The 27,899-nt window shown below is 42.0% G+C and overlaps 1 protein-coding gene across 2 annotated transcripts in view; it reads right to left on the bottom strand.

The window, feature by feature from the left end:
- TMEM241 (transmembrane protein 241) overlaps positions 1–22,501 on the bottom strand; it is a 113,587-nt gene extending 91,086 nt beyond the window's left edge. Inside the window, exons 1-3 of one of the 2 annotated variants that reach the window (XM_034996277.1) lie at positions 22,351–22,501; positions 21,083–21,129; positions 13,698–13,775 (exon numbers count right to left, since the gene is read on the bottom strand). In XM_034996277.1, coding sequence (XP_034852168.1) covers positions 13,698–13,775; positions 21,083–21,129; positions 22,351–22,422 — 197 coding nt within the window. In that variant the 5' untranslated portion in view covers positions 22,423–22,501. The remainder of the gene's footprint in view (positions 1–13,697; positions 13,776–21,082; positions 21,130–22,350) is intronic. The other variant, XM_034996276.1, reaches the window with a different exon arrangement.
- Positions 22,502–27,899: the final 5,398 nt, after the last annotated feature.

The following is a 27,899-nucleotide window of genomic DNA, read 5'->3' as shown; positions in this document are numbered from 1 at the left end:
GAATATTCATTCAGCAAATATTTACAGCAATTTGCAAGGTGCTGACAGCACCAGAATGATTATTAACAGCAGCATCATAGTTAACATTTATTGAGCACTTGCTACAAACGAGACACTATGCTAAATGTTTTCTATGCTGTGTCTTTATTTTTTTTTTTTAAAGATTTTATTTATTTATTCATGAGAGATAGAGAGAGAGAGAGGCAGAGGCAGAGGGAGAAGCAGGCTCCCCGCGGAGCAGGGAGCCCGATGCGGGACTCGATCCCAGGACCCTGGGATCATGACCTGAGCCAAAGGCAGACGCTTAACCGACTGAGCCACCCAGGCGTCCCTCTATGCTGTGTCTTTAAAAAATCTGCACAACATGGGGCGCCTGGGTGGCTCAGCTGGTAAGTGTCTGACTCTAGATCTCAGCTCAGGTCTTGATCTCAGGGTCGTGAGTTCAAGCCCCATGCTGGGCTCCACACTGGGCATGGAGCTTGCTTAAAATAAATAAATAAATAAAATCTGTACAACGACCTTATGAAGAAAATATTATTATTATTATCCCCATTGTGCAAATGAGAAAACTGAGGCATAAAGAGTTTAAATAATGTGCGTGTGGTCAGAAGAGCTGGTAATGGCAAAGGCAGAATTTGAATTCTGGTCATCTGACTTTTAAAGCGCTAACGTTAAGCCACCCTTTCATACTTTGCCCTCAAGGACCTCAGAATGTAATGGGAGACATTGACCTATAAATAAATAAGCTGCAAACACAGCATGATTTTGCTCTGGTAGCAGACCAAGAAGCTAATTACCTGAGGAATATTCTCTGTTCTTCCTGGTCCTGCTGCAATCATAGGTGTCTGCCCTTGCACCCAAAAAGTGAACAGAGAAAGGAAGATGCCATTCTCCATCCTAATGGGTCAAGCAGAACATTAAAGCAATTGCTATTCTTCTAAGAAAGGGCTTTCCCATTAGACATTAAGCTCACGAGGGTCAAGGGAGACAGGATCCAGGCCCCTAGTCCGCTGAGCACCAGAAGGCAGCCCAGAGCCCACACTGCAGGGAGCACAGGGGAGGAGGGAAGGAGGGCAGTGCGTGACATAGCAGGGTACCCAGCTACCGCAGGCCCAGTACTCTGGGACATGAGCTCAGTGAGGCCCCAGGCATTCGTGCTCTGTTCCCTCTTAAACAAAGAAAACGCCTGCCCAGTCGTATGCTCCAAGAGACATCGGGGCATCTGAGTGACCATGGATGTGAAAAAGAAAACATGGCTAGGGAACACCTTGTATCTTTACCCTCTACCCTAAACACAAAGAAATGACTAACTGGGGCACCTGGGTGGCTCAGTCGGTTAAGCATCTGGCTTCGGCTCAGGTCATGATCCCAGGGCCCTGGGATTGAGCTCCGAGCATTGGGCTCCCTGCTCAGTTTGCTTCTCCCTTTCCCTCTGCTGCTCCCCTCCACCGACTTGTACTCTCTCGCTCGCTCGCTCGCTCACAAATAAATCTTTTTTAAAAAGAAAAAAGAAATGATTTTCACTATAAAAAATAAACACAGATTTAGTTGGACCAAAGAGACTGCTGGGAAATGTTATAGAGCAGCTGTGTGAGCATTTGGATCCAAGCAAGGCACTGTGACCCAGGCGTGGGGGCTTGTGTTCTCCACAATCATGTGACTCAGGGCCCACCTCCTAGGTGGACAGAGCCAAAGCACCATGCACTGATGGCGGAAATTTCGACACCTGCAGGAGCAGCTGGTTGCCCGACCCTGTCTTGGCCCTCAGGAGCTCTTCTCAGAGACAGGTGCCTCCCTCCTCCACACACCAACAAAAAATTGTAGCTGCTATTGAGAAGAATAAATATGAATCACTGGGGACAGTGCTGCCAAAACAGATACGGGCAAAATCAGTGTGAAAGGATGGGGGGGGTGGGAATAATTAAAAATCAAGAGAATTTTGCATTCATATTGTTCCAAAGTATCAAAGTTCTCATTCCACTGAAAATCACAGGGTATTCGTTAGATGTAGTTTATGCAAGAAAACACTCAAGGGAACCCAGTAGACAATCCGTATGCCAAGAAAAAGGCTTCCCATGAGATTTGCAAATGAATGCACATTTATACATCTTAAGTCAAAATAGATTGTTTCAGGGGTGCCTGGGTGGCTCAGCTGGTTAAGCGACTGCCTTTGGCTCAGGTCATGATCCTGGAGTCCCGGAATCGAGTCCCGCATCGGGCTCCCTGCTCGGCAGGGAGCCTGCTTCTCCCTCTGACCCTCCCCCCTCTCATGTGCTCTCTGTCTCTCTCATTCTCTCTGTCTCAAATAAATAAATAAAATCTTTAAAAAAAAATAGATTGTTTCATCCAAAAATGATTTATCTTTCAATTAACCCATTAATGATCTGAGTCAGATAATATATCATACATGTATTATTAATGTGTCTCCACCTCTCAAATAAACTGTAAGTTTCACAAAGGTGGGAGCCATGCGTGTTTTACTCATATAAATAAATGTCAATATTACACGGATGAAGGTTTTAAGGAAACTAAAGGACTAAGATGCACCCTAAGGGCATCTGATCTAGTCAGTGAGGATAGGGAAACCTTCCTCTAATAAGTGACATTTGGGATAAAACTCAAAGTTAAAGTGGGTACAGGGGGTGGGATAGGGAAGCAGAAGGGACCCAACATTCCCCCCCTCCTTGGTCCATTACTCAAAGCAATAAAAGTCTCTCAAGGTTCAGTAAGACTCTGTCACAAGTTTGTTCTTCCCTATCTCTTCATTCCCAAATTCTTTGCAACACTGATCTCACTTAATTTATACATCAGCAGGAGAACCCAGCAAACAGACTGGCAGTCACAGGAGAGCACACTGTGTCTCCCCCCCAGAGAGAACCTGCCCCAAGGAGTCTAGTCCGATGACAGGTGAACAGCATTTGAAGAACTGTTTATACCTGCTGCTTCAGGAATCAGACTTGGGCTCTCTGGCTTACAGGGTTTTCCTCGACTATCAGTTCCTGTGCTATCTTAACATGGACAGGTCAGACCTTTCAATGGTTACCTGGGGCAGATAAAATGCATGACAACTGAGTTTTCCATGCTTTTCCAGGTTGTGTGGAGACAAGGTGGGAACAGGGACTATAAGAGTAGTGCTTTTTTGTGCTTTTGCCATCTCTTGAAATATTTGTTTTTTTAAAGATTTATTTATTTGAGATAGAGCGTGCACACAAGCACAAGCCAGGGGGAAGGGCAGAGGGAGAGGGAGAGAGAATCCCAAGCAGACTCCCAGTGGACCCTGATGTGGGGCTCAATCCCAGGACCCTGAGATCATGACCTGAGCTGGAACAAGGAGTCGGTCGCTCAACCAACTGAGCCACCCAGGGGCCCCTTAAAATACTTTTTAAAAAAATATTTCTTCAGGACAAAATGAAACTATAATTTTAAAATCCGAGTTAATTCTGCTAAAATGGAGGATTATTTTCCAGGAAGATACAGCAATAAGTGATGGAAATCATACCTGGTTCTGGGCACTGAAGAGTATAACCTTATAACATGCACATGGTTACCCAAATCCTTGGGAATTATAATCAGCTCTCTTCACTGCCAAGGAATGTTCCAGCAGTTAGCTGACTAACTTTAACCAAGAGCTCTAAGAGATGGACAAACTTCACACATTTCCCTGGACTGTGCCCTTTTCATCTAGGGCTGGAGGTATCTAGGGGTCACCTAGGTCACTAGGCATGGGGGCAGAGGAAGGATGCACAAGTCCAGAGCAGTGCATGGCATAACACTCAATAAATGTTCTGGGTTTTTCTACACATAACTCCAAACACAGAAGCCACTATGGAAGATTGATAGATCCACCTACATTTTATGCACTGACCAAAAAACACCATAAAGAAAATCAAGAGCTAGGGTGCCTGGGTGGCTCAGTTGTTAAGCATCTGCCTTTGGCTTAGGTCATGATCTCAGGGTCCTGGGATCGAGCCCCGAGCATTGGGCTCCCTGCTCAGTGGGTAGCCTGCTTCTCCCTCTCCCACTCCCCCTGCTTGTGTTACCTCTCTCGCTTTCTCTCTCTCTGTCAAATAAATAAAATCTTAAAAAAAAAAAATCAAGAGATGATTAATGACCTAGGAAAAACTACAGGCAACATATAAAACAGGCTGGAATTTCATATTCTTAATGTATAATGAATGTTTACAATTCAATAAGAAAAAAAAATCAGCTCCACAAAAGAAAAATAGTCAGTGGGCAAAACCAAGTATTTGTGTGTGTCAGTGCGTGTGTGTATTTCTTTTCTCTCACACAGCACACATAAGAAATACAATAGCCAATAAACATATGAAAAGTTATACATATATATACACATACACACTACTTGGCTATACTTATCAAAAGCTTTTAAAATATGCATACTCTATACAATAGTTAAAGGTAATTAAAGTTATCCACAATGATGTTTTCATTTGCAAGGAAAATAAAACTGCATTCTGGCCTTGCCGTTGGGCATCAGGTATGCCAAGCACCTCACGGTTTACTATTGCCTCCCTGCCCGGAACCTTCTTCCTCCAGACCCCTGCATGGCTCACTCTCTCACATATTCAGACCTCTGCTCAAAAGTCATCTTATCCATGAGTCAAGGAACAACTCCCCGACCCCCACCCACTAGAACGCACTCAGGCACACACACAGACATGCCTACTCCCCTACCTGGCTTCATTTTTCTCTACACTTACTGCCATCTGACACATCATATACTTCCATTTTCCTTTGTTTCTTGTCCATCTATCTCAACGAGAAGGTATGCTCTATGAGGGCAAGGATTTTTGTGTTTTGTTCACTGTGCACCGCCCCCCCCCCCCCCCCCCCCCCCCCCCACCACAATCCCTGGTATATCTGCTAGACACTCAAATATTTGCTGAAGCAATCATCATGTATTACTTTGTAACTTAAAAAAAAGATTTTCCCTTCTTTCTCTAGATGGATACAAGGGGGAAAACAACAGCCACAAACCACACCAGAAAACTCAAGGCATGACCCTAATTCACATTTCTTCCTATGCTTTTCTGAAGCCCTTCAGAGACTTTGCTCTGAACAGAATTGCTGGTGCTTAGAGCTACTAGATTTTTAAGGGCAGGGATGAAAGTAAAAAATACCTGCATCCTGCCATTTGCCTCTTTGAAATGGCCCTAATGGGAATTCTAACAATAAACAATAAACATTTCTTTTTTTTTTTTAAAAGATTTTATTTATTTATTTGACAGAGAGAGACACAGCGAGAGAGGGAACACAAGCAGGGGGAGTGGGAGAGGGAGAAGCAGACTCCCCGCTGAGCAGGGAGCCCGATGCGGGACTCGATCCCAGGACCCAGGGATCATGACCTGAGCCGAAGGCAGACGCTCAACGTCTGAGCCACCCAGGCGCCCCAACAATAAACATTTCTAATAATCAAGTTGTAACCTCTAACTGGGACAATGGAAAACTAACTGCAGTGAAAAACAAACAAACATGTTTTCTTCAAAAGACATGAACTCAGAAACTTGGCATGGAGGCAGTCATTTTGTTTTCTATAATAATTTATCTCGTTTTCTTATTAAAAAGTCATACCTATCCATGCTAGAAAATTTTCAAAATACAGGTAATCAAGAAAAACATTTACAATGACCATCCCACTACCCAAAGAAAACCACTGTTACTACCTTACTAAGTCTACCCTCCAAATAGTGCCCATATGCACGTATATGAACACACAGTGAAAATGGGATCCTACCGAACGCGTTGTTCCATAATCTGCTTAACATCTTTCTGTGTCGAAAAATCATCACCAATTTATCACTAATTGAGTAATAGCCTATTGCTGGACATAGAAATGAATCCTCTTTTTACTATTCTAATGCTGTAAGAGTTATCCTTGAATACACTCCCTTTTCATATTCATGTTTTTGCAGTGGAATTGCTGCTCAAAGATCCATGCATCAAAGTGCAGAACTGGTTATGAAATCGCCTTCCAGAGAACTTACCCTGACTCCACCCTCTGCTATGGGCTACATGCTTGTATTCCCCCAAAATTCAGACGTTGACATCCGAACCCCAGCGTGATGTATTTGGAGGTGGGGCCTCTGGGAGGTAATAAGGTCATGAGGGTGGAGCCCTCATGATGGGATTAGTGCCCTTTAAAAGAGACAGACCTTGCTTTCTCTCTCTCTCTCTCTCTCTCCCTCTCTCCCTCTCTCTCTCTCCCTCTCTCTCCCTCTCCCTCTCTCTCCCTCCCTCCCCCTCCCCCTCCCCCTCTCCCTCTCCCTCTCCACAGTGAAGGATACAAGACAGACAAGAAGAGGTCCTCACCAGAACCTAACCACGCTGGCACCCTGATCTCGGACCTCCCAACCTCCAGAACTATGAGAAATCAGTGTTCGCTGTTTAAGCCACCCAATCTCTGGTATTTTTGTTATAGCAGCCCGAGCTTAGATTATTTATATTTTTATATTTTTAAAATATATATAAAATTTATATATTTATATATAAATTATCTATACATATAGGTTATATATTTTATTTATATATTTATTACATATAATTATACAATATATAGATATACTTATATAAATAGATATATATTTATTATATATATTTCTTAAATAGATATTATATAAATAAATATATATTCATATATAAATATTATTTATATAAACATTACATATAATACATATTAAATATATAATATTTATATAATACATATTTATATGTTTATAAATACATACTTATTTTTATATAATATATATACCCTTCCACTGCAGCTCTAAGATTCTACAATAGCCAAATACCTGCACATTAGGAACAAACCAGGCACATTTTCTCCACCTATAATTTATAAGGTGGCACCATCTGGGCCCCCCATGCTCGTTTATTCTTTCCTTGTCCTATGTGCCAACAAAGGAGGCAAGCTGGAATTAAATCCCGAGGTGGTCCTGGAAGAATCTCGGGTCTCTGTGGTACGAGGACCTCTGAGGAGCTGCTGAGCCAGTGAGTGTGTGTATCTGTGTGCATAGGGAGGGATCTCACAGCAACTCTTCGGGGGAAAGGACTATTTGCCACGGGGTCTGGTTTGAAAACTGTGGTGATAACATAGTTTTTCTTACATGATTTGTAAGCACAAGTATTGCATCTTGTTTGAGTCGTGGGCTTGTTTGTTTTTTTGCTTGTGCACACTCTCCTGTCTCTAAGAACCCTGATGAATAAAGCATTTTACAAGCAGCTGACAATAGTCTGTTGCCATGAATTATAAAACTGTTGTTATCAAGATGAAGGCTAATTAAATTAAATCACTTGTTTTTCAAATAGAGCATGCATTATGGAAGGAACATCTGCTCCCTCAAAACATTCAGAAGTTTATCTGTTCATGGGTGCCTGAAGGGCTCCTTGAGCCAAAGTTCTTGAAAATTCTCTGCATTATGCTGACACCTAGTGGAACTAAAAATAGTTTCCAAACATAAAAATACCAAGCCACCAAGAGTCTGGCGTTCATGAAGACTATTGGAATTGCCTAAAACAGTAACACCTCGCAACTGTACAGTCAAATTTGCTTTATAGTTTGCAAGGACTTCTGCATTTCTCCTCCTCCTCCTCCTCCTTCTCTTTCTTCTTCCTCCCCTTCTTTTTCTTCCCCCCGCCTCCTCCTTCTTCTTCCTCTTCTTCTTCTTTTGACTTCTACATATATTAACTCCCTACTTACAGCAGAGGCCTAGATTTCATTTGTTGGGGTCCATTATTGGGAGATATGGTCCTCCAAGAATCTTACTCACTATTCTCCCTCTTTCCTACTATTCTTAGACCTCTCCTCCTTCATTCTTTATTCTTCCTCTGACTCACAGAGGGTCAACTCCCTTGACAAAATTCAGCCCTAGTATTACTTGAACTCAAGAACCCCGTGATGATACTGTTTTTCACAAAGCATAACCTAGAACAAGGGTCAGCAAACTATAGCCCACGGGCCAAATACCACCTGTCCTGTATTACCATAATGTATGCTTTAAACCTCTTACAATTTAATTTGATAATTATACCTCAATAAAGCTGAAAAAAAAATCCTGTCCTTCCACCATCCCTGGCCTCATGGACTCTTCTCCTGAGAACTACCATAATCACTACACCAACACCAATCGGATTTTATTCAATATTATGTCCCTTCAGTGGTTCTCCATGTTTCCTGAAAATGCTTTGAAAGCTAGTTTTATTACTCCCAAAAAGTCATTCCTACGTATCTACATAAAGCATTCCTCTGGAGAGAAAAAAAAAAAAACCAACAGGAAAAATATCAAAAACTCAAGAATTTGAGTGTTAACTTTCCTCAGTGGGCAAAGGTAACTGTTCGTCAAACTGTAAGAGTCACTCAAAATGAAATGCCAACACATTAAAACATATTTGAGAAATTCCAAACACTAGTAGCTTTGATGAAGGTGAGCTATCTCACTTAAAAACAAATAATCAATCATAAAAAGAACTATCCTAATTGATTTGCTCACTGTTCTTTAGGGACAGGGCTGAGTTAATTTGGAGGTTTTATCAAAGAAATTGTTTATGGTTCTCCAGCAAAGATTCTCAATGGAAAATTTCGGAGTGGGGCTTTCTTCTTCATCTGTTAGAAACCTCTAGTCATGGGGCACCTGGATGGTTCAGATGGTTAAGCATCTGCCATCAGCTCAGGTCATGATCCCAGGGTCCTGGGATCGAGCCCCATGTTGGGCTCCTTGCTCAGCAGGGAGCCTGCTTCTCCCTCTCCCTCTGCCCCCCATTCATGCTTGCTCTCTCTCTCTCTCAAATAAATAAATAAAATCTTAAAAAAAAGAAACCCTAGTCACAAAGGTATCGTGACACAGAATTATTAACTTAGAACTTCTCATACTTGAAAACTTGGGAGTTAAAAATTTGCTGTCTTAGGTATAGTGAACAAAAAGTAGTAAGTACATTAAAAAGTACTCTCCAGATGTCTTTATTTAAACATGTAGTCTGGTAATAAAGGAACCAGAGGATGGTGTGTAAAGTCTCCAATGAAATCACACCTGATTCTATAAGCAATGGTTCAAGAATCTAGTAAAGAGGGCGCCTGGGTGGCTCAGTTGGTTAAGCGACTGCCTTCGGCTCAGGTCATGATCCTGGAGTCCCGGGATCGAGTCCCGCATCGGGCTCCCTGCTCGGCAGGGAGTCTGCTTCTCCCTCTGACCCTCCCCCCTTTCATGTGCTCTCTCTCTCATTCTCTCCCTCAAATAAATAAATAAAATCTTTAAAAAAAAAAAAAGAATCTATAAAGAATGCCGTGGTCTCTCTGCCAGATGTCCGGTCACAGTGTTCTGGATGACATTCTGGAAACAGCCTACAGCACAGGACTTCAACATCTGCTAAAAAATCACATCGACGTTCGGCAATGGTTTGGCCATGGCAGTAGCTGCCATATAAGGACAAACCGGTGCCTAAAAACCAGGGCTCAGACTCCTCCCGGAGACAGAAGGCCTCAGGGCATCGCCCAACCCTTGGTGATAACTGGTTGCTGAGTAAAACTCCTGGAGAAGATTGATCCCATTGGGTCACTCAATGGAGTCAATACATGACATGGCCGTGACTGACCAACACAGCAGATATGGCCTCTCTGCAGAGTAGGAAATGTGGTGCCAGGATCTGTGACCTGGTTTTTTGTTTTGTTTTGTTTTTTAAAGATTTTATTTATTTATTTCACAGAAAGAGAGAGAGCGAGAGCAGGAACACAAGCAGGGGGAGTGGGACAGGGAGAAGCAGGCTTCCCGCCGAGCAGGGAGCCCGATGCGGGGCTCGATCCCAGGACCCTGGGATCATGACCTGAGCCGAAGGCAGACGCTTAACGACTGAGCCACCCAGGTGCCCCATCTGTGACCTGTTTTAAGAGGGAATCTGGGATTCTGCTGTGCTCCAGGCTATCAGGAGGCTAAATGAGCTCTCCTGGCATATGTTATTAAGTACCAATTTGGAGACCACCCACCAGCCCCACTGGTACAATCCCCAGTCCACAATGACCTCAGGGACTCCAAGCTGTCTGCCTGCTGTTTCCATTTTCAGTAGAGTCCAGCCTCTCCTATCTCCACCCAAGTGCACAGTCACACAGCAAAGCTGGGCTTTGGTTCTCTACTGACACGATCAGAAAGCCAAGCCCAGTAGGAAACAGCAACCATGGCAAACACAAACCTAGCCCAGGCACACACGAAGGAACACCAGTGCCGGGTCCTTGCTGCTAGCCATCTGGGAACTCCCCTTTGCCAAGGGCCCCTGGCAACTGTAAATCCTGAGCTGTACCCGCAGTTATTAACCACAAGATCCACTACAAAATAAGATGCTATGATCTTTGACAGGAGCTTAACCGAGCTGACATTGTGTGTAAGGCTGTGAATCCACCTAAGAAGGTCCAGGAGGTAGAAGTGAGAAGGTCTCTGAGAATTAGCAGGGGGACTGAAAGGGGACATGACCACAGGTCTGCAATGGGGAGAACCTAGCATCACGCAAGTTCAAGGGACAGCAGTGTCTAGTGGGCCTCCAATTTCTACCGTTGGAGGATCACTTCTTCCAGGGAAAGAACCTGAGAATTTTTTACTTTACCCAGTTCTATGAGTCATTCCTCCTTCCCCTCCCCCAAAAGGCAGAAAAATAATTCTGTCAATGGATGGATGCATAAACAAACATAAAATGGAATATTATTCAGCCTTAAAGAGGAAGGAGATCCTAACACTTGCGACAATTCTGAGGACGTTATGTTAAGTGAAATAACAAGTCACAAAAGGACAAATACTGTATGCTTCCACTTAAGTGAGTTACCTAGAGTAGGCAAATTCATAGAGACGAAAAGTAGAACAGTGGTTACTGGGGGCTGGAGGGAGGGAAGGCAGGATGGAAAGTTACTGTTTGTTATGGAATTTCTGTTTGGGATGATAGAAAAGTTCTGCAAATGGATGGTGGTGATGGTTGCACAACATTGGGAATGCACTTAATGCCACTGAATTATACACTTAAAAATTGTTTAAAAATGGTAAATTTTATATTACGTATATTTTTCCACATAAATTTTTTTAAGTATGACCAATAGCATAGCTTTTAAGGAAACATGGCTAAAGTAATGTTTTGGGGTTTTGGGTTTTTTGGTTTTGTTTTGTTTTTTTTTTAAAGATTTTATTTATTTATTTGACAGAGAGAGACACAGCGAGAGAGCGAACACAAGCAGGGGGAGGGGGAGAGGGAGAAGCAGGCTCCCCGCAGAGCAGGGAGCCCGATGTGGGACTTGATCCCGGGACTCCAGGATCATGACCTGAGCCTAAGGCAGTCGCTTAACCGACTGAGCCACCCAGGCGCCCGGTTTTTTGTTTTTTTTAGAGAGAGTATTATTAGTTTCAGAGGTAGAGTTCAGTGATTCATCAGTCTTATATAATACCCAGTGCTCATTACATCACGTGCCCTCCTTAATGTCCATCACCCAGTTACCCTATCCCCCCACTTCCATCCTCTCTAGCAACCCTCAGCTTGTTTCCTATGATTAAGAGTCTCTTATGGTTTGTCTCCCTCTGTGATTTTATTTTTTCCCTCCCTTCCCCTATGATCCTCTGTTTTGTTTCTTAAATTCCACATATGAGTGAAATCATATGATAATTGTCTTTCTCTGATTGACTTATTTCACTTAACATAATACTCTCTAGTTCCATCCACGTTGTTGCAAATGGCAAGATTTCATTTTTTTGATGGCTGAGTAGTATTCCATTGAATATATATCCTACATCTTCTTTATCCATTCATCTGTTGATGGACATCTGGGTTCTTTCCATAGTTTTGCTATTGCGGACATTGCTGCTATAAACATTGGGGTGCAGGTGCCCCTTTGGATCAGTACATTTGTATTATTTAAAAGACTATTATGAAGTAAATAATTCACATCAGAAATTATAAGATAATTATCAGGAACACTGTAAACAGAGTGGAGGACCCATGTTGATGAGCATGAGTGGACCCCAGTCCCCAATCTGATAGTTCCTTCATTCTAGTCCAGTCTCTTGCCTCTGTGAAGGAATAAACTGAACCATGTGGAATCAGGATGCTTCATTATTTAACTAAATATTAGAACTATCACAGGCCTTGTGGATTCAGGGCACTATTTGTTTAAATGAAGACCCAGCTCTCACTGAACCATCCACCGAAACAATGGAGTATAAAGTAAGCCCTCTGCTTAATATCACATATAAAATCCCAAAAGTATCTTTATTTTATGAAGGTGAGGATGTTATACAGGTGAAGGTCAATGACTTGATCATTCACTAGGGCTGTTTGTCTTGTCCATATAAAGCTGACTTCATTTGCTTGTCATTTTGTGCATCATGCCAGGTGAGGCATGATGTTCTGGAAGAATCGTGAGAGTTTATCTAGGTGAGGCAGGAGTGGATAGCCAATTCAGGTTATAATTTTGGCTGAAAAATGTCACGGTCTTTGAGATTTCTTTTAAATCTATTCAACAAGTTGTCTTAATAGATTCATAACAACTAATTTAATGTGTGATGTGAAATGGACCCTGGATCAGAATCGGACAGGGAGGAACGTAATAAAGGATATTATAGAGAAAACTGGAAAAATACAAATTTAGTCTGGAGATGAGATAATAGTATTGCATCGATATTAATTTCCTGATTTTGATTACTGAGCTGTAGTCATGTAAGAAAATGTCCTTGCGGGGCACCTGGGTGGCTCAGTTGGTTAAGCGACTGCCTTCAGCTCAGGTCATGATCCCAGGGTCCTGGGATCGAGCCCCACTTTGGGCTCCTTGCTCAGCAGGAGTCTGCTTCTCCCTCTCCCACTGCCTGCTATTCCACCTGCCTGTGCTTAATCTGTGTCAAATAAGTAAATAAAATATTTAAAAAAAAGAAGAAGAAAAGAAAATGTCCTTGCTCTTAGAAAATACACATGAAAGCAGCACCTGGGGGCACAGTTGATTGGGCGATCAACTCCTGGTTTTGGCTCAGGTGGTGATCTTAGGGTCGTGAGATAGAGCCCCACATTGGGCTTTGTGCTCAGCACAGAGTCTGCTTGAGATTCTCCCTCTCCCTCTACCACTCCCTCTTTTGCACTCGAATGCTCTCTCAAGTAAATAAGTAAATCTTAAAAAAAAAAAGAAAATACAAACTAAAGAATTTAGAAGTAAAGAAAAGAGGCATTTTACTCTCAAATCTGCAACTTACTCTCACATAGTTCAGGAAAAAAAAATATATATATATATATCTCAAGAGCAAATGGTGGGAGAGGCGTGGTAAAATAATAATTGAGGAACATGAGTAAAAGGTATGGAAGTTCTTTGTACTATTTCTAACTGTTCTATAAAGTAGTAAATAATTTCAAAATTAAAAATTTACCAAAAAAATTTAAGTTGATTTAGAAACTCATTCACCGTGCTCCCATGATCTATAACAAAGCCCAATTAATACAGTGTTATAAATTATGTATCTTGATTAATCTTAATATCATTTTAGTAACTAACCAGGAAAACACTCCTTGAGTTCTATATGATTATAAAAGCACTAAAATCTCAAGGTTAGAAGGGAACTAAGAAATGAAGCAACTCAAATAAACATCCATGTCTCCCAAAGTAACACCAGAAGTTCAATAATGTGAAAAGAATGCAGGGTATGAATCATGAATCAAGCAAGAAGAGGCTGTTCTACCTTAAACTGCTGTTGATCTCGGCCCAGCCCAGTTTCCATGACACATGAAGCAAAAGTCCACCAATTAATGTCTGCCACCTGAAAAGAATACAAGCCAATGTGAATTTGAGAGAGTGCTATGATCTCCAACACCATCCAGCCCCAGCAGACCCACTGGCTGACGTAAATATACACACCTAAGCCCTCCTACATCTCTTTTCTCCCATTCTCTCCTAACTGGTATCCCAGTTCCCAGACCCTCCTTCTCAACCTGTACTATTCTTGAGTCTAGCTGTACTGTTCAGTGCTCACACTGATATTCTTCTCTTCTTATTCTAGACTTTTCCCCGAACAATCTCACCCACAGCCCCCACTTCTCCCAGTGCCCTGCACTGATGATTCCCAAATCCCTGTGCTCACCTGGATACTGCCACCTTGATACCCTACAAGCTCCCAACGATAACTTCCCTAAAACATGACCTTGAACTTCCCTTCCCCATTCTGATCTACTGCCCCATCCCTAACCAACCAAACCAGAGCCCAGATGTCATCCTAGCTCTTCCTCCTCAGTCACCTCCCTCATCTGTTCACAAAATTCTATTGCACGTAATCCCCTAACAGTTCTCAAGTGCCACGCCTTCTCTTTCCCATACCTTCTGCCTCTGCCTAATGAGACTCCCCTCGTGGCACACCTGAACCGAACATCAGTCCCCTAACTGGTGTCCCTATCCCCAGGATGGTCCCACAACATCCATTCTCTACCTTGCAGCCACAGGGCTTGTTCTAGAATGCAAACTTAATTTTGCCACTCGCTCATTTTAAAAATGGTTGATTCTTCCCTGGTGGCCGGCAGCAACTCCCAATCTCTTTTCTGCCACGACACACCGGGGGCCACGTAGCTCATGTGAGACGCACTTCCTCAGCATGCAGAGCACAGGGGGAACCAGGCTGTGAATTACGCACCCCGGCCCCTCCCATGGCACAAAGCACAGCAAAGTTCAAAATGAGTGAGAGGCTACTACAGGCATGACTTCCCCTTGTTTCACTCTAATTGCTTTATTTTTGGTGAGCCATTCATAGACTTCAAAACCTTATTTTATGACTTGAGACACCTCACCTCGGAAGTGATTACAACACACCCGTGGGTTGTGACATAACAGTGGGGAACTGCTGGCCTCCAGGATAAAGTCACTTGCGTGTGACACACAAGCCTTCCCAGACTTGCAGTCTCCCCTTTCCAAGACCAGCTCCTGTCCATCTGCCACAGGCAGCGACATTCCAGCCATACTGAACCTCCCACAGCCTCGGGAATGTGCCAGGTCATTCCATACTTTTAAGAGTTTCCATGTGCTGTCCTCTTGACCCATCATATTCTCCCATCTCCTTTTTTTTTTTTTTTTAAGATTTTATTTATTTATTCATGAGAGACAGAGACAGAGAGAGAGAGGCAGAGGGAGAAGCAGGCTCCCAAGGAGCAGGAAGCCCGATGTGGGACTCGATCCCAGGACCCTGAGATCATGACCCGAGCCGAAGGCAGACGCCCAACCATCTGAGCCACCCAGGCGCCCTTCTCCCATCTCCTTGTGTGTTGGCGAACACCTGCTCATCCTTTAAGATCCAGTTTTTACGCCTCCTTTGTGAAACCTTCTCTAACCCAGCCAAGCAGAGCAGACAGATATGGTCATGCCCTCCAACAGCGTAATCTAGAGCAGTGGCACTCAACCGTATGTTCCCCCCCACCCAGGGGACATTTGGCAGTACCTAGAGACATTTTTGGTTGTCATAACTGGAGGTAGGGGAAGGGAGGGTGGCAACTGGCATCTGGTGAGTCGTAGCCAGGGATGCTGCCAAATATCCTACCATGTGCAGGACAGCCCCATAACAAAGGGTTACCCAGCTCAAAATGTCAATAGTAATTTGAGAGATGACAGTGGCCCGTGAAGGGGCAATTTGGATGAAGAAGGTGGACAGATTCTGAGGATATTTAGGAGGTCCTGGTGGTTAACTAGATGTCAGGGATGAAGGGGCACCTGGGTGGCTCAGATGGTTGAGCGTCTGCCTTCGGCTCAGGTCATGATCCTGGGGTCCTGGGATCGAGTCCCGCGTCGGGCTCCCTGCTCGGCGGGGAGCCTGCTTCTCCCTCTGCCTCTGCCTCTCTCTCTCTCTCTCTCTCTGTCTGACTCTCATGAATAAATAAATTTAAAAAAAAACATTAAAAAAAAAAGATGTCAGGGATGAAGGAGACAAAGGAATCAACTCCCACGTTTCTGGGAGTTCTTCAGTCAGGCAACTGGATGGAAGGTACCATTCACTGCAAGTAAATTTAAGGGACAGGCAGGAGAGAAAAGAAAGCTGTACGAGGTCAGGGATCTTTGCTTTCTCCACTGATGTACCTCTCATGTCTAAAACAGTGCCTGGCACACAGTATGCACCCAATAAGGATTTGTAGAATGAGTTACTCTGCCCAATTGTGTAACTCCTACATTCCAGGCATTGTTCTAAGCACTGGGGATAGATACTCCAGTGACAAAAGAGATTAAAAAAAAAAATTCTTCCATTTGTAGACCTTACAATCTGTTGGAGGAGGGACATTCAGTCTGACTCATCCACAGATACACAGGGGAAAAGGCAATCCAGACGTAGAGATCCTCCTTTCCCACCTAAGTTCCCTAAGGCTCTCTACCTGGAGAGAACTGCAAGACAGTCAGGACCAGAAAATGATTCCTATTCACTGAAAGAGAAAACAACATCCCAGCTTTATTGACGGAAATACAGTGGTTCCCCCCCTTACTTGTGGGGGATCATTTTAAGATCCTTGGGGATGCCTGAAACTGCAGATAGTGCCGAACCAAATATATGTTATGTTTTTTCCTACACGTACATACCTATGATAAAGTTGAATTTATAAATTAGGCTCCGTAGGAGATTAACAACAATAACCAATAATAAAACAGAACAATTATAACAATATGCTGTAATAAAAGTTATATGAATGTGGTTTCTCTCTCAAACTCTCTGTACTCACCCTTCTTCTCACAATGCTGCAAGATGATAAATGCCCACATGGTGAGGTGAAGTGAGGTGAATGAGGTAGGCATTCTGACATACCCGTAGGCTACCATTCACCTCTGACAAGTCAGGGGAGAATCATCTATTTCCAGAGAGAACTGACTGCGGGTGACCGAAACCGCAGAAAGCGAAACCGTGGATAAGGGGGGACTACTGTATATGTAATCATAAACAATATTTTTTTTAAGTTTTGCTATGAAATATTAGGGAGAAACTTGACAAGGTCATTCTGAATTTTACCTGAAGTAATATATTGGTGATACTATAAAGAACAAAAATCCAAAAGTATAAAAAAGGAAGTGCTGTAAAGTCTTCTTCCCTTGCCTGTCCACTCTCTGCGCAGCTTCCACCTTTCTAAGGGTAACCACTCTTGGTAGTTTCTTCACCTTTTTTAATTTTTATTTATTAATTTTTTAAAGATTTTATTTATTTATTTGTCAGAGAGAGAGAGCACAAGCAGGGGGAGCGGCAGGCAGATGGAGAAGCGGGCTCCCCGCTGAGCAGGGAGCCCGATGTGGGGCTCGATCCCAGGACCCTGGGATCATGACCTGAGCCGAAGGTGGACGCTTAACCGACTGAGCCACCCAGGCACCCCTTCACCTTTTTTTAAATAAGGAAAACATACACACACATTTCTACACGATGGTATTGTACCACCCTGTTACAGACTTGCTTTTGTCCCCCATTAAATGCATTTTGAAAACCTTTTCATTTCAATACCTGAGAGTGTCCTTATTATTTTTTGCCATTTGAATAATATTCCATTAAGGCTATAATATAATTTATTTAATGGGTTCTGTAGAGATGAAAATCAGGTTGTTTAAAAATGCTTGCTGTCACAGAGCTGCAATGTTTCCCACGTATGTCTTCGTACATATTTTATTTACAAAAGTGCAAGTAAACATCTCTAATAAATCCCTGGAAGTGGAACTGCAGAAGTGAAGGATTCAAACTGTTGCGATAGTGTTACATATTGCCAAAGTGTCACTCACAGATACTGTACCAATTTGCCACCCCAGATCCATGTAGGAGAGCACCTGTTTTCTACATCTTCACCAACGTTGTGTTATCAAATTTTGAAATTTTATTTTGCACATCTTATAGGCAAAATAGGATTTTTCAATATTGATTTTAATTGTATTTTTCTTATGAATGAAGAATTATTTGTAAATAGAGATTTTTGGTTGTTTTTTTTTTTAAAGATTTTATTTATTTATTTGAGAGAGAGAGAATGAGAGAGAGCACATGAGAGGGGGGAGGGTCAGAGGGAGAAGCAGACTCCCCGCTGAGCAGGGAGCCCGATGCGGGACTCGATCCAGGGACTCCAGGATCATGACCTGAGCCGAAGGCAATCGCTTAACCAACTGAGCCACCCAGGCGCCCGAGATTTTTGGTTTTGATATTAAATTCTAGCTTTACGGGCACCTGGGTGGCTCAGTCAGTTAAGCATCTACCTTCGACTCAGGTCATGACCTAGGGGTCCTGGGATTGAGTCCTACCTTGGGTTCCCTGCTTAGCGAGGAGTCTGCCTCCTCCTCTCCCTCTGCCCCTCCGCACCACTCTCTCTCGCTCACTCTCTCTCTCAAATAATTAAATAAAATTTAAAAAAATAAAATAAAATCTAGCTTTAGGGCAGTAAGATTATATAATTGTTACTTTGGGCAAATTATTGCTTGTTTTATTCATAATGAATATTCCCTGGGCATTTGAGAAGAGGGTATAGTTTCTATTTTAAAGATGCAGGGTTTAATATTTACCTATTAATTGTATTATTTAGCTTATATATATATACATACACACATACACACACATGGACACTAGCTTTTTGTTTGTCCAACTGAATGTCATGGAAAAATAGTGGCAAATTTGTCTCCTATTAATTGTATGTTTCTATGTATTCCTGATATTTCTGCCCCATTGTCTGGCTGGTAGATATTCATCACTATTTTATTTTCATTTTGAACGGCACACTCCAACATGTCTTTTCATAACATTTATGATGTATCTTTTCATTTTGAACTGCATGCTTTATTTAGCATCATAACACATCTTTCTTCATATGTTTAGTCCTTTTTGTCCTGGACCTTGTCTGGCAAAGATCATGACCCCTGCTCTTTTGTTTGCATTTGTATAATATTAAAAAAAAAAAAAAAAAAGAATGAGGGATGTCCTGCTCTATGACATATTTAAATGCTATAATAATTAAAACAATTTAGCAGTAGCCCTTTTTCATAAAAATTGACAAATACTCAAAAATAGACCGTAGAAAAATAACTTTATATATGATATTAACAACCCAAAGGCAAAAGGAAAGATTATACAATAAAATAGAAAATACAGGGCTAGTATATGAGGCTCAGTCAGTGGAGCATGCAACTCTTGATCTTGGCGTTGTGAGTTCGAGCCCTGCATTGGGCTCTATGCTCAGCATGGAGTCTGCTTGAGATTCTCTCTCCCTCACCCTCTGCTCCTGCCACTCATGCTCTCTTTCTCTCTCTCTCAAATAAATAAATAAACCTTTTTTAAAAAAACATAGGGCTAGTATAAATGAAACTAGGGGAGGGATGATTTCCTCACATTACACATTTAAATAAATGGACAATGATTAAAAATTGAATAAAGCTTTAATGAAATGTACGTAAATATCTACATGAGCTTGTGATGGAGAAGAATAAACATTAAAGCAATGGTACCAATCACAATCATCAATATTTGTCCACTATAAAAATAAAACAATTTTTTAAAGATTTTATGTATTTATATGGGAGAGAGACAGAGGGAGAGAGCAAGCATAAGCAAGGGGAGGGGCAGAGGGAGAGGGAGAAGCAGGCTCCCCACTGAGCAGGGGGCCTGATGCAGGGCTGGATCCCAGGACCCTGAGTTCATGACCTGAGCCAAAGGTAGACACCCAACCGACCGAGCCACCCAGGCACCCTAAAACGACTTTTTTTTAAAAGCTTGAGCGGAGGGGCACCTAGGTGGTGCAGTCAGTTAAGCATCCAACTCTTGGTTTCAGCTCAGGTCGTGATCTTGGGATCGTGAAATCAAGCCCTGCGTGAGGCTCCGCACTCAGCACAGAGTCGGCTTGAGTTTCTCTCTCCTTCTTCCTCTGTTCCTCTCTCCCACACTCACGCTTTCTTTCTCTCTCTAAAATAAATAAATCTTAACTAAATTAATTAATTAAATAAAAAGCTTGAGTGGGGATGAGGTGAGGAAGGGAAATGTGAGTGCCAGAGCAGCCTGTGCTGCTTCTACAACATCTCCACTATGACCTAGCTCCACACCCCTTTTTCCTCATCTCTTTTGTCTAAGAATGGCATTCTTCAATCATAAGACCACATGCTAGATTTATCTGTAGTTCTTTCTGTTGCTTCCGTCTTACATCTTAGCAATAAATTCTCCATGATGTCACTTAAAAATACATTTAAATAATCAAAATAAGCATGAACAAAATGAAAAGGCAAAGGACAAACTGCAAAAAAAGAAATTTCTAATAAACATGATGGACAAGTGGTTGGCATTCTTAAAATATGAAGAAGTCATTAAATTAATAAGAAAGATACTACAACCCCAGTAAAAATAAAAGGGAAAAGGCACAAGTAGACAATTCACTGATAAAAGCAATACAAATGGGTAACACACATAAGAAAACGGTCCAGCTTCATGAAAAATGTAAGACAAAACAATGTGATACCATTTGGGGCTCATGCATCAGAGAGAGGAGAAAAACAGTCATGGTTTGAGTACAATATTATAGAAACTTGGTCACAATGTAAATTGGTAACACATTTCTGAAAAAGAATTTAATATTCAGGAGGAATACTAAAGAAGTTCATATTCTTTAACCAAAATTTCTTACATAGGAATCTATCCCAAAGAAATAGCTAGAAATTTGACAGATTTGAATATAACAAATGTCTGATAACATCGTTGTCTTTATGCCCCCAAAATGGGACACAATTTAAATGCCCATTAATAGAATGGCTAAATAAATTACCGTATGTCTATTTCATAAAAAAATCTATGTAGTCATTAAAAATATTTTATTTTTTTTAAGATTTATTTATTTGAGAGAGAGAGAAAGCACTTGAGCAGGGGGAGGGGAAGAGGGAGGGGGAGAGGGAGAGAAAGAATCTCAAGCAGACTCCCTGCTGAATGCAGAGCCCAAAGTGGGGCTCAATCTCACGATCCTGAGATCATGACCTGACCAGAAATCAGGAGTCAGAAGCTTAACCTACTGAGCCACCCAGGCACCCCAAAAATATTTTAAAGAACAGCTAATGATGCTGGTTGGACATGTCCCACAAATGTGTATAAAGAGCATAAAAGATACTCACCCTTGGAATAATGTAGGGTAGGTAAATTTCAAGACAGACAGGACATACTGAAAAACAAATACCAGATTAGTGGACATTTTCAAATTATCGAGAATTGATTGTATAATCAAAGAAATGCCTACTGAAGAAACATAAATACACTCAAGTTTCAAAAAGGCTTTTATCCTTCCCCCCAAAAATCACACATTGGGCAAAAATTTTAAAAAAGAAAGACCTTCCAAGTCATACTAAAAAGAGCGGGTCTATTTTTCCCCAGTATTGTCAGAAGCATGACCACCTGTCGGTCGGGGAATGGAACTGGGATCATCAGCAAATTGGGATGCACAGCAGCTGGGTCTGATGCTGTGGAGGTCCAACCACTCAGCCTCTTTCCAGACCCCAGAAGTGCCATGTTGGAACTGCAGCACCTGTTGAAAACTGGACTTAAGTCTCTTTTCTCAGGGTATCCACCTTATCTACTGTCCAATTTACCTAAAAATCCAATCCCCCTTCTTTGTCTCTCTTTAAGCAAGCCAACCTGGTCTGGAGACCAAAAGGAAGCATAACTGTCCTGGTTGAAACAGTGGCATAATTTAAGAGTACAAAGTCCCTACCAGAGTCCCACTGTGAAGGACTACCTCTCCCACCCCTACCAGGAAGGTACTATGTATGGATCTTTAAAGGCCCATCACCAGAACTAAAAATCAACTGGACAGGGGGAAGGAGGGTTCTGGTGCATCCTCTGAGTATACTGAAGACAGCCACTCACATTAAGAGAGAAGGTATAGGGAAATGCTATTTAATAGTTTTTTTTCCAGAGAGCAAGAGGGGTTTGGTGTTTTGGGGGGGCAATGGAGACCCCAGAGTAGGAGAAAGTGGTCCCGGGCCTGGCATCACCACTTTGTCTTGGTTTCCAGCCCAATGTCCAGGACAGGAGGGGATGCCCCACTCTAGCTCACAGCGGTCCAACATTTCCCTGCATGGTACCAAATCCAAGGCCAGTTTCCCCCTCCCAACAAAATAAAAAACATGGTACAATTGCTTTTCTGCCGTTTCACAAACAGGGTTTCATGACATTACTTTAAATAAAATTAACTTTATATTTTATTTTCAAAAATAATTCCACGAATCCTATTCCTAAACAAGGGTTCCCTACACAGTCAGCTTCGTCTCCACCACCATCAGGAAAAATCAGATAAACAGCTGGAGGCTGCATCTGTTCCACGGACGATTTGGGGACCCAGATCTCCCACGTGCAATCATCGCCGCCCCGCGCCCGCCCCCCTCACCTTGTTCGTGAGGTAAGAAGCCAGGTAGCAGGTACAAAAGGTGAGGCCCACCAGGCACCTCCTCACGCACATCGGTGAGCCCTCGCCCCTTCCCGGGGACCCCGGGGCAGCTCCGCGACAGCCTCCGGGAGCCGGGCCACCGCCTCTGCTGCCAGGACAGCCACGTGGCTCCAAGCTCGGCCAATCGGCGAGGCGCCCCCCTCCCCGCCCCCGCGCCCGCCTCTTAAAGGAACCGGGCCTGCGCTGGTTCCGCAGCTGCCCTGTGGGCAAGCGGCTTCCGGCTGCGGGGGAAAGTCGGGGGAGAAATTAGATCGCCCTGCAGGGGCTGCGACCACCTGTGGAGAAAGGGCGGACAGTAGTCGCTGTAAAAAAGTCGAAAATGGTAGACGAGGAAAAATTGCAGTTTACAGAACAGTTCACGACACTCCATTACCGTTTAAAGAAAACTGTCCATCGCTGTCTCTAAAGGATGGACCAAAATGTTGCTTTACTGAATTTTCCCCATATTCTACATTGAGTCTGTATTACTTTTGCAAAAGACACCAAACAAAAAGTTAATGAAAACTATTATTTTAAAAGAAGGAACACTGAGGAGCTAGAATGAGTGTAGTTTTTTTTTTCCCTTAAGTCATTCCACTGTGTTGAAATTTACATAAAATGAGAAATCCTCCCAAAAGTAGAGTTTCAAGCACTGCCCCTATTCCTAGTATACAGGGTGGAAATTTTACCTAGTTAAGCTTCTGGCAAATAGGAGTTAACATACCCAAAGTATGTTGATGGACTTTGTCAGGAACTAGAGGTACAAGTGTTGCCCAAGTGCAGAAACACAGATTTTGGAAATGCCCCCCATACCAGGAAAACTTCACTTTTTAAAATTTGTATTCCCTGTGTAAAATTGTTTATCAAACTATATTATCCAAGCAAACACTAGATGTATTGTCTCTACATAAAAGATAAATAAACTAAAAAGTAATTTTCCCTTGACATTATTTTAGGAAACCTACTTCAGAGCTAAATAGTCCTTACAAAGAAAAGTTTTGCCCAGTAGAATTCCTTTGAAATCAATAGCTGGTACTTCCTTGATATTCTCTGAGCACTTTTAGTACATGGACAAGTTTGGGCCCTGTTATTTCCTAGTTATTACTTAACTTATTTTTTTGACAGAATTTGCTTAACAAGCAGGAACAACAAGAACAGTAAAGAACCATGCAAATAGAAGCTGACATTTGTAGCAAAAGTGCTGATAGATCGTGCCAGAGCCATCGATTTTTCCAAAGCTGTATTATTGTTTCACAAAACAAACTAAACTAAGACTGAGTGAAAATAAAATCATCAGGTCTTACATTGTCGAACAATCTGGCGTATACGAGATTGAGTTAGACCGAAACACACAAAAAGATTTAACTACTCGTAGGGTTAATTGAGATCTTTGAGACCGAAGATCATAGTTAATTTGTTTTTTTGATAATGGATCCATAAGTGCTCAATAAATGTTTGTTGAATAAAAAAAAGGGGAGCTCAGATAAAACAATGCCTTTGGGGGTTTTCCCCCAAGAAATCTTTTTAATAACGAATTTTTTTGACCGCACACATGGAAAATTCTCAAAAGATGGCAGAAGCAGCAGCATTGGTTTGGAAACACCATAAATCCCACTTGAAAAGCAGCCACCTAGGTGGCTCAATTGGTTGAGCGACTGACTCTTAATTTCAACTCAGGTCATGATCTCAGGGTTGTGGGATTGAGCCCCCGCATTGGGCTCAGTGCTGGGCGTGGAGCCTGTTTAAGGTTCTCTCTGCCCCTCCCCCTGCCCTCTCTCTCTCTCTCTCTCTCCCTCTCTAAAAAAAGTAATAACTAAATTAAAAACAAACATCAAGATTTCTTATGAATATAGATACAAAAATCCTCAACAAAACACTAGGGAAAGGAATCCAGCAACATGTGAAAGGAATTCACACCAAGACCAGGTGTGATTTTTCCCAGGAACGCAAGATGGGTTTAACATGCAAAAATCAATTCATGTAATACACCATATCAATAAAATAAAGAACAAAAACCACATGATCATCTCAATAGAAACAGATAAGGCATTTCAAAAATTCAACACCTCTTTATGATTAAAAACATTTTTTTTTAGATTTTTATTTTATTTATTTGACAGAGAGAGAGAGAGACAGCTAGAGAGGGAACACAAGCAGGGGGAGTGGGAGAGGGAGAAGCAGGCTTCCCGCCGAGCAGGGAGCCCGATGCGGGGCTCGATCCCAGGACCCTGGGATCATGACCTGAGCCGAAGGCAGACGCTTAACGACTGAGCCACCCAGGCGCCCCTATGATTAAAAACATTTAACAAAATGAGGAATAGAAGGGAATTTCCTCAATATGATAGAAAGCATCTGTGAAAACCCCACAGCTAGCATTATACTTAATGGTGAAAGACAATGCTTTCCTCCCTAAAATCAGGAACAAGACAAGGATGACCATTCTTGCCACTTCTATTTTACATAATATTGGAAGTTCTAGCCAAGACAATAAGGCAAGAAAATAAAATAAAAGGCGAGATCTATTGTAAAAATGAACAAACAAAAACCCAAAGAAACGGAGGGGCCTGGGTGGCTCAGTTGATTAAGCATCCAACTCTTGGTTTTGGCTCAGGTCATGATCTCAGGGTCTTGAGATCAGCCCCAAGTAGGGCTCCGCAAGCAGCGGGGAGCCTGCTTAAGACTGTCTCTCCCTCTCCCTCTGCCTTTGACCCCCAGGCACACTCTCTCTCAAATAAATAAATCTTAAAAAACACACACACAAAGAAACAAAGAACTATCTCTACTATAGATGAGAAGATTTTGAATATAAAAACCCCTGGGACACCTGGCTGGCTCAGTTGGTGGGGCATGCTACTCTCGATCTCGAGGTTGTTAAGTTTGAGCCCTATGTTGGGTGTAGAAATTACTTAAAAATAAAATCTTAGGGCGCCTGGGTGGCTCACTTGGTTGAGCGACTGCCTTCAGCTCAGGTCATGATCCTGGAGTCCCGGGATCGAGTCCCGCATTGGGCTCCCTGCTCGGCGGGGAGTCTGCTTCTCCCTCTGACCCTCCCCCCTCTCATGTGCTCTCTCTCTCTCATTCTCTGTCTCAAATAAATAAATAAAATCTTTAAAAAATAAAATAAAATAAAATCTTAAAAAGAGTCATTGAGGATGATATGGTCTAATATACATTTAATATGAGTTCTGTCAAAAAAGAATACAAGGGCACCTGGGTGGCTCAGTCATTAAGCGTCTGCCTTCAGCTCAGGTCATGATTCCAGGACCTTGGGATCAAGCCCCGCATCGGGCTCCCTGCTTGGCGGGGAGTCTGCTTCTCCCTCTTCTGCTCCCCCTGCTTGTGTTCCCTCTCTCACTGTGTCTCTCTCTGTCAAATAAATAAATAAATAAATCTTAAAAAAAAAGAATACAGAAAATGTGAAAGAGGCATTTTTTCCAGAACTAATATAAAGAGTGAATCTTCAGATACAGTTTGTGTGTTTGTTTATTTATAAAGATTTTATTTATTTATTAGAGAGAGAGAGAGCACAAGCAGGGGGAGCAGCAGGGAGAGGGATAGGCAGATTCCTGCTGAGCAGGAAGCCTGACGAGGGGCTCGATCCCAAGACCCTGGGACCATGACCCAAGCCTAAGGCAGACGCCTAACTGACTGAGCCACCCAGGTGCCCCTTCAGATATAGTTTAGACAACAAATCCTGAGCAAACTACATGAAAAGAAATCCACTTAGCCATATTTTCATATTTAAATTCATATTTTGATTATAGTAAAAAAACACAACATAATTCACTATCTTAACTTTTTTTTTTTTTAAGATTTACTTATTTATTTGAGAGAGAGAGAGAGCACAAGTGGGGGGGACAGAGGCAGAGGGAGAGATAATCTCAAGCAGACTCCTCACTGAGTGTGGAGCCGGACTCAGGGGGCTCCTGAGCCAAAACCAAGAGTCAGATGCTTAACCAGCTGTGCCACCCAGACACCCCACTATCTTAACCATTTTTAAATGCATACTACAGTAAAGTATATACGCATTGTTGTGCATATATCTCTAGAACTTCGCATCTTGCTAAACTGGGGTTTAGCAAGTTAAACCTGAAACTCTAGGTCTATTGAATGACTCCTCTTTCCCTGTTTACCCCTATCCCCCAACAACCACCATTCTACTTTCTGGGTCTAAAAGTTTGACTACCTTAGATACCTCTTGTAAATAGAATCAATGCATATTTTTATTAAATATTATTCTCCTTTCATTTATCCTTTATAGCCAGATTATTATATCAATTTTTTATATATTGTGCAGTAAAGGAAGCAAAACAAAATACCTGTTATTAAAAAATGGAGTGGGTTGCATAGGGTTCAGAACCATTAAGTCCCAATTTAACCCAACTGAACCATATCCATAACATTGCACTCTAGCAACATTTTTTTTTAAGATTTTATTTTTAAGTAATCTCTATACTTGACGTGGAGCTCAAACTCACAACTCCTAGATCAAGAATCTTATGCTCTACTGACTGAGCCAGTCAGGTGCCCCAAGTAACCTTATGAAAATGCTGAGTTGTTGCTAAATACACCACAGACTTTCCTGCCCCTAGGCCTTGTCTTACAGCATTCTTTCCCCCTGAAACTAGCTTTATAGCTTCTTTCCAACCTTCATGGCGTAGTTTGGTGGCACCTCCCTCCTCCATGTAGCCTTTCCACATCTCAATAACCCGCAGTGAATCCTGAAACATCCACTCTCTATAGATGTTTTTTGGCAATTAATCATGCACTCTTTTGAGATAGAAGTGTGTTATTATGTAATGTGTGAATATATTATCTCTCCAACTATATCTGATAGTTCTTTGTTTCTCCCACAGGGCTTCAGGAGTATTCTAGGCAGTTAATAAATATTTGTTGATTGCCTGAAACAACTACTTGCGAAATAGACTCAATTAGTGTCAGTATTAAAGACTAAAGAGTTTTATATCTATTCTCTTTATTTTTTTAATTATTTTTTTTTAAGTAGGCTCCATGCCCAATGTGGGGCTTGAACTCATGACCTTGAGAGTCACATGCTCTACCAACTGAGCCAGCCACAGATGCCCCTGTTCTCTTTAGATACCAAGAATCTGCTGATTCCATGTGTTTAGGCAGTGCTAATTCTAGAATAGCTTTGTCTCTGCTGAGCACCAGTGAGTTTATCAAGAGGTGATAGGGAGTAAATCTGAAGCTAAATCCTTTAAACATTGTGCTTATTCCATTTCACAGAGACATGGCTGTTACATCATTCAAGGACTCACTCTTAAATTACATAGGACTATATGCCATTGTTCGTAAACCACACTTTTTATATTAATAATATTTCTAAATGTGAACTGTAAACTTTTTCAATATTGTAAATTTCATTCTATCTTTCTTTTTAAGAATTATGTGGTTGGTGGCATTAGGGATATACCTTAAATCATTAAAATCATTAAAATTGTTAACCCACAAGCTCTATTCTAACCTGGAATTCCATCCTATGGTGAAAG

This window comes from Mirounga leonina, unplaced genomic scaffold (genome assembly GCF_011800145.1).
Source record: "Mirounga leonina isolate KUSES-001 unplaced genomic scaffold, KU_Mleo_1.0 Mir_93, whole genome shotgun sequence".
Taxonomy (NCBI): Eukaryota; Metazoa; Chordata; class Mammalia; order Carnivora; family Phocidae; genus Mirounga; species Mirounga leonina.
This window is presented reverse-complemented; position numbering and strand designations above follow the sequence as displayed.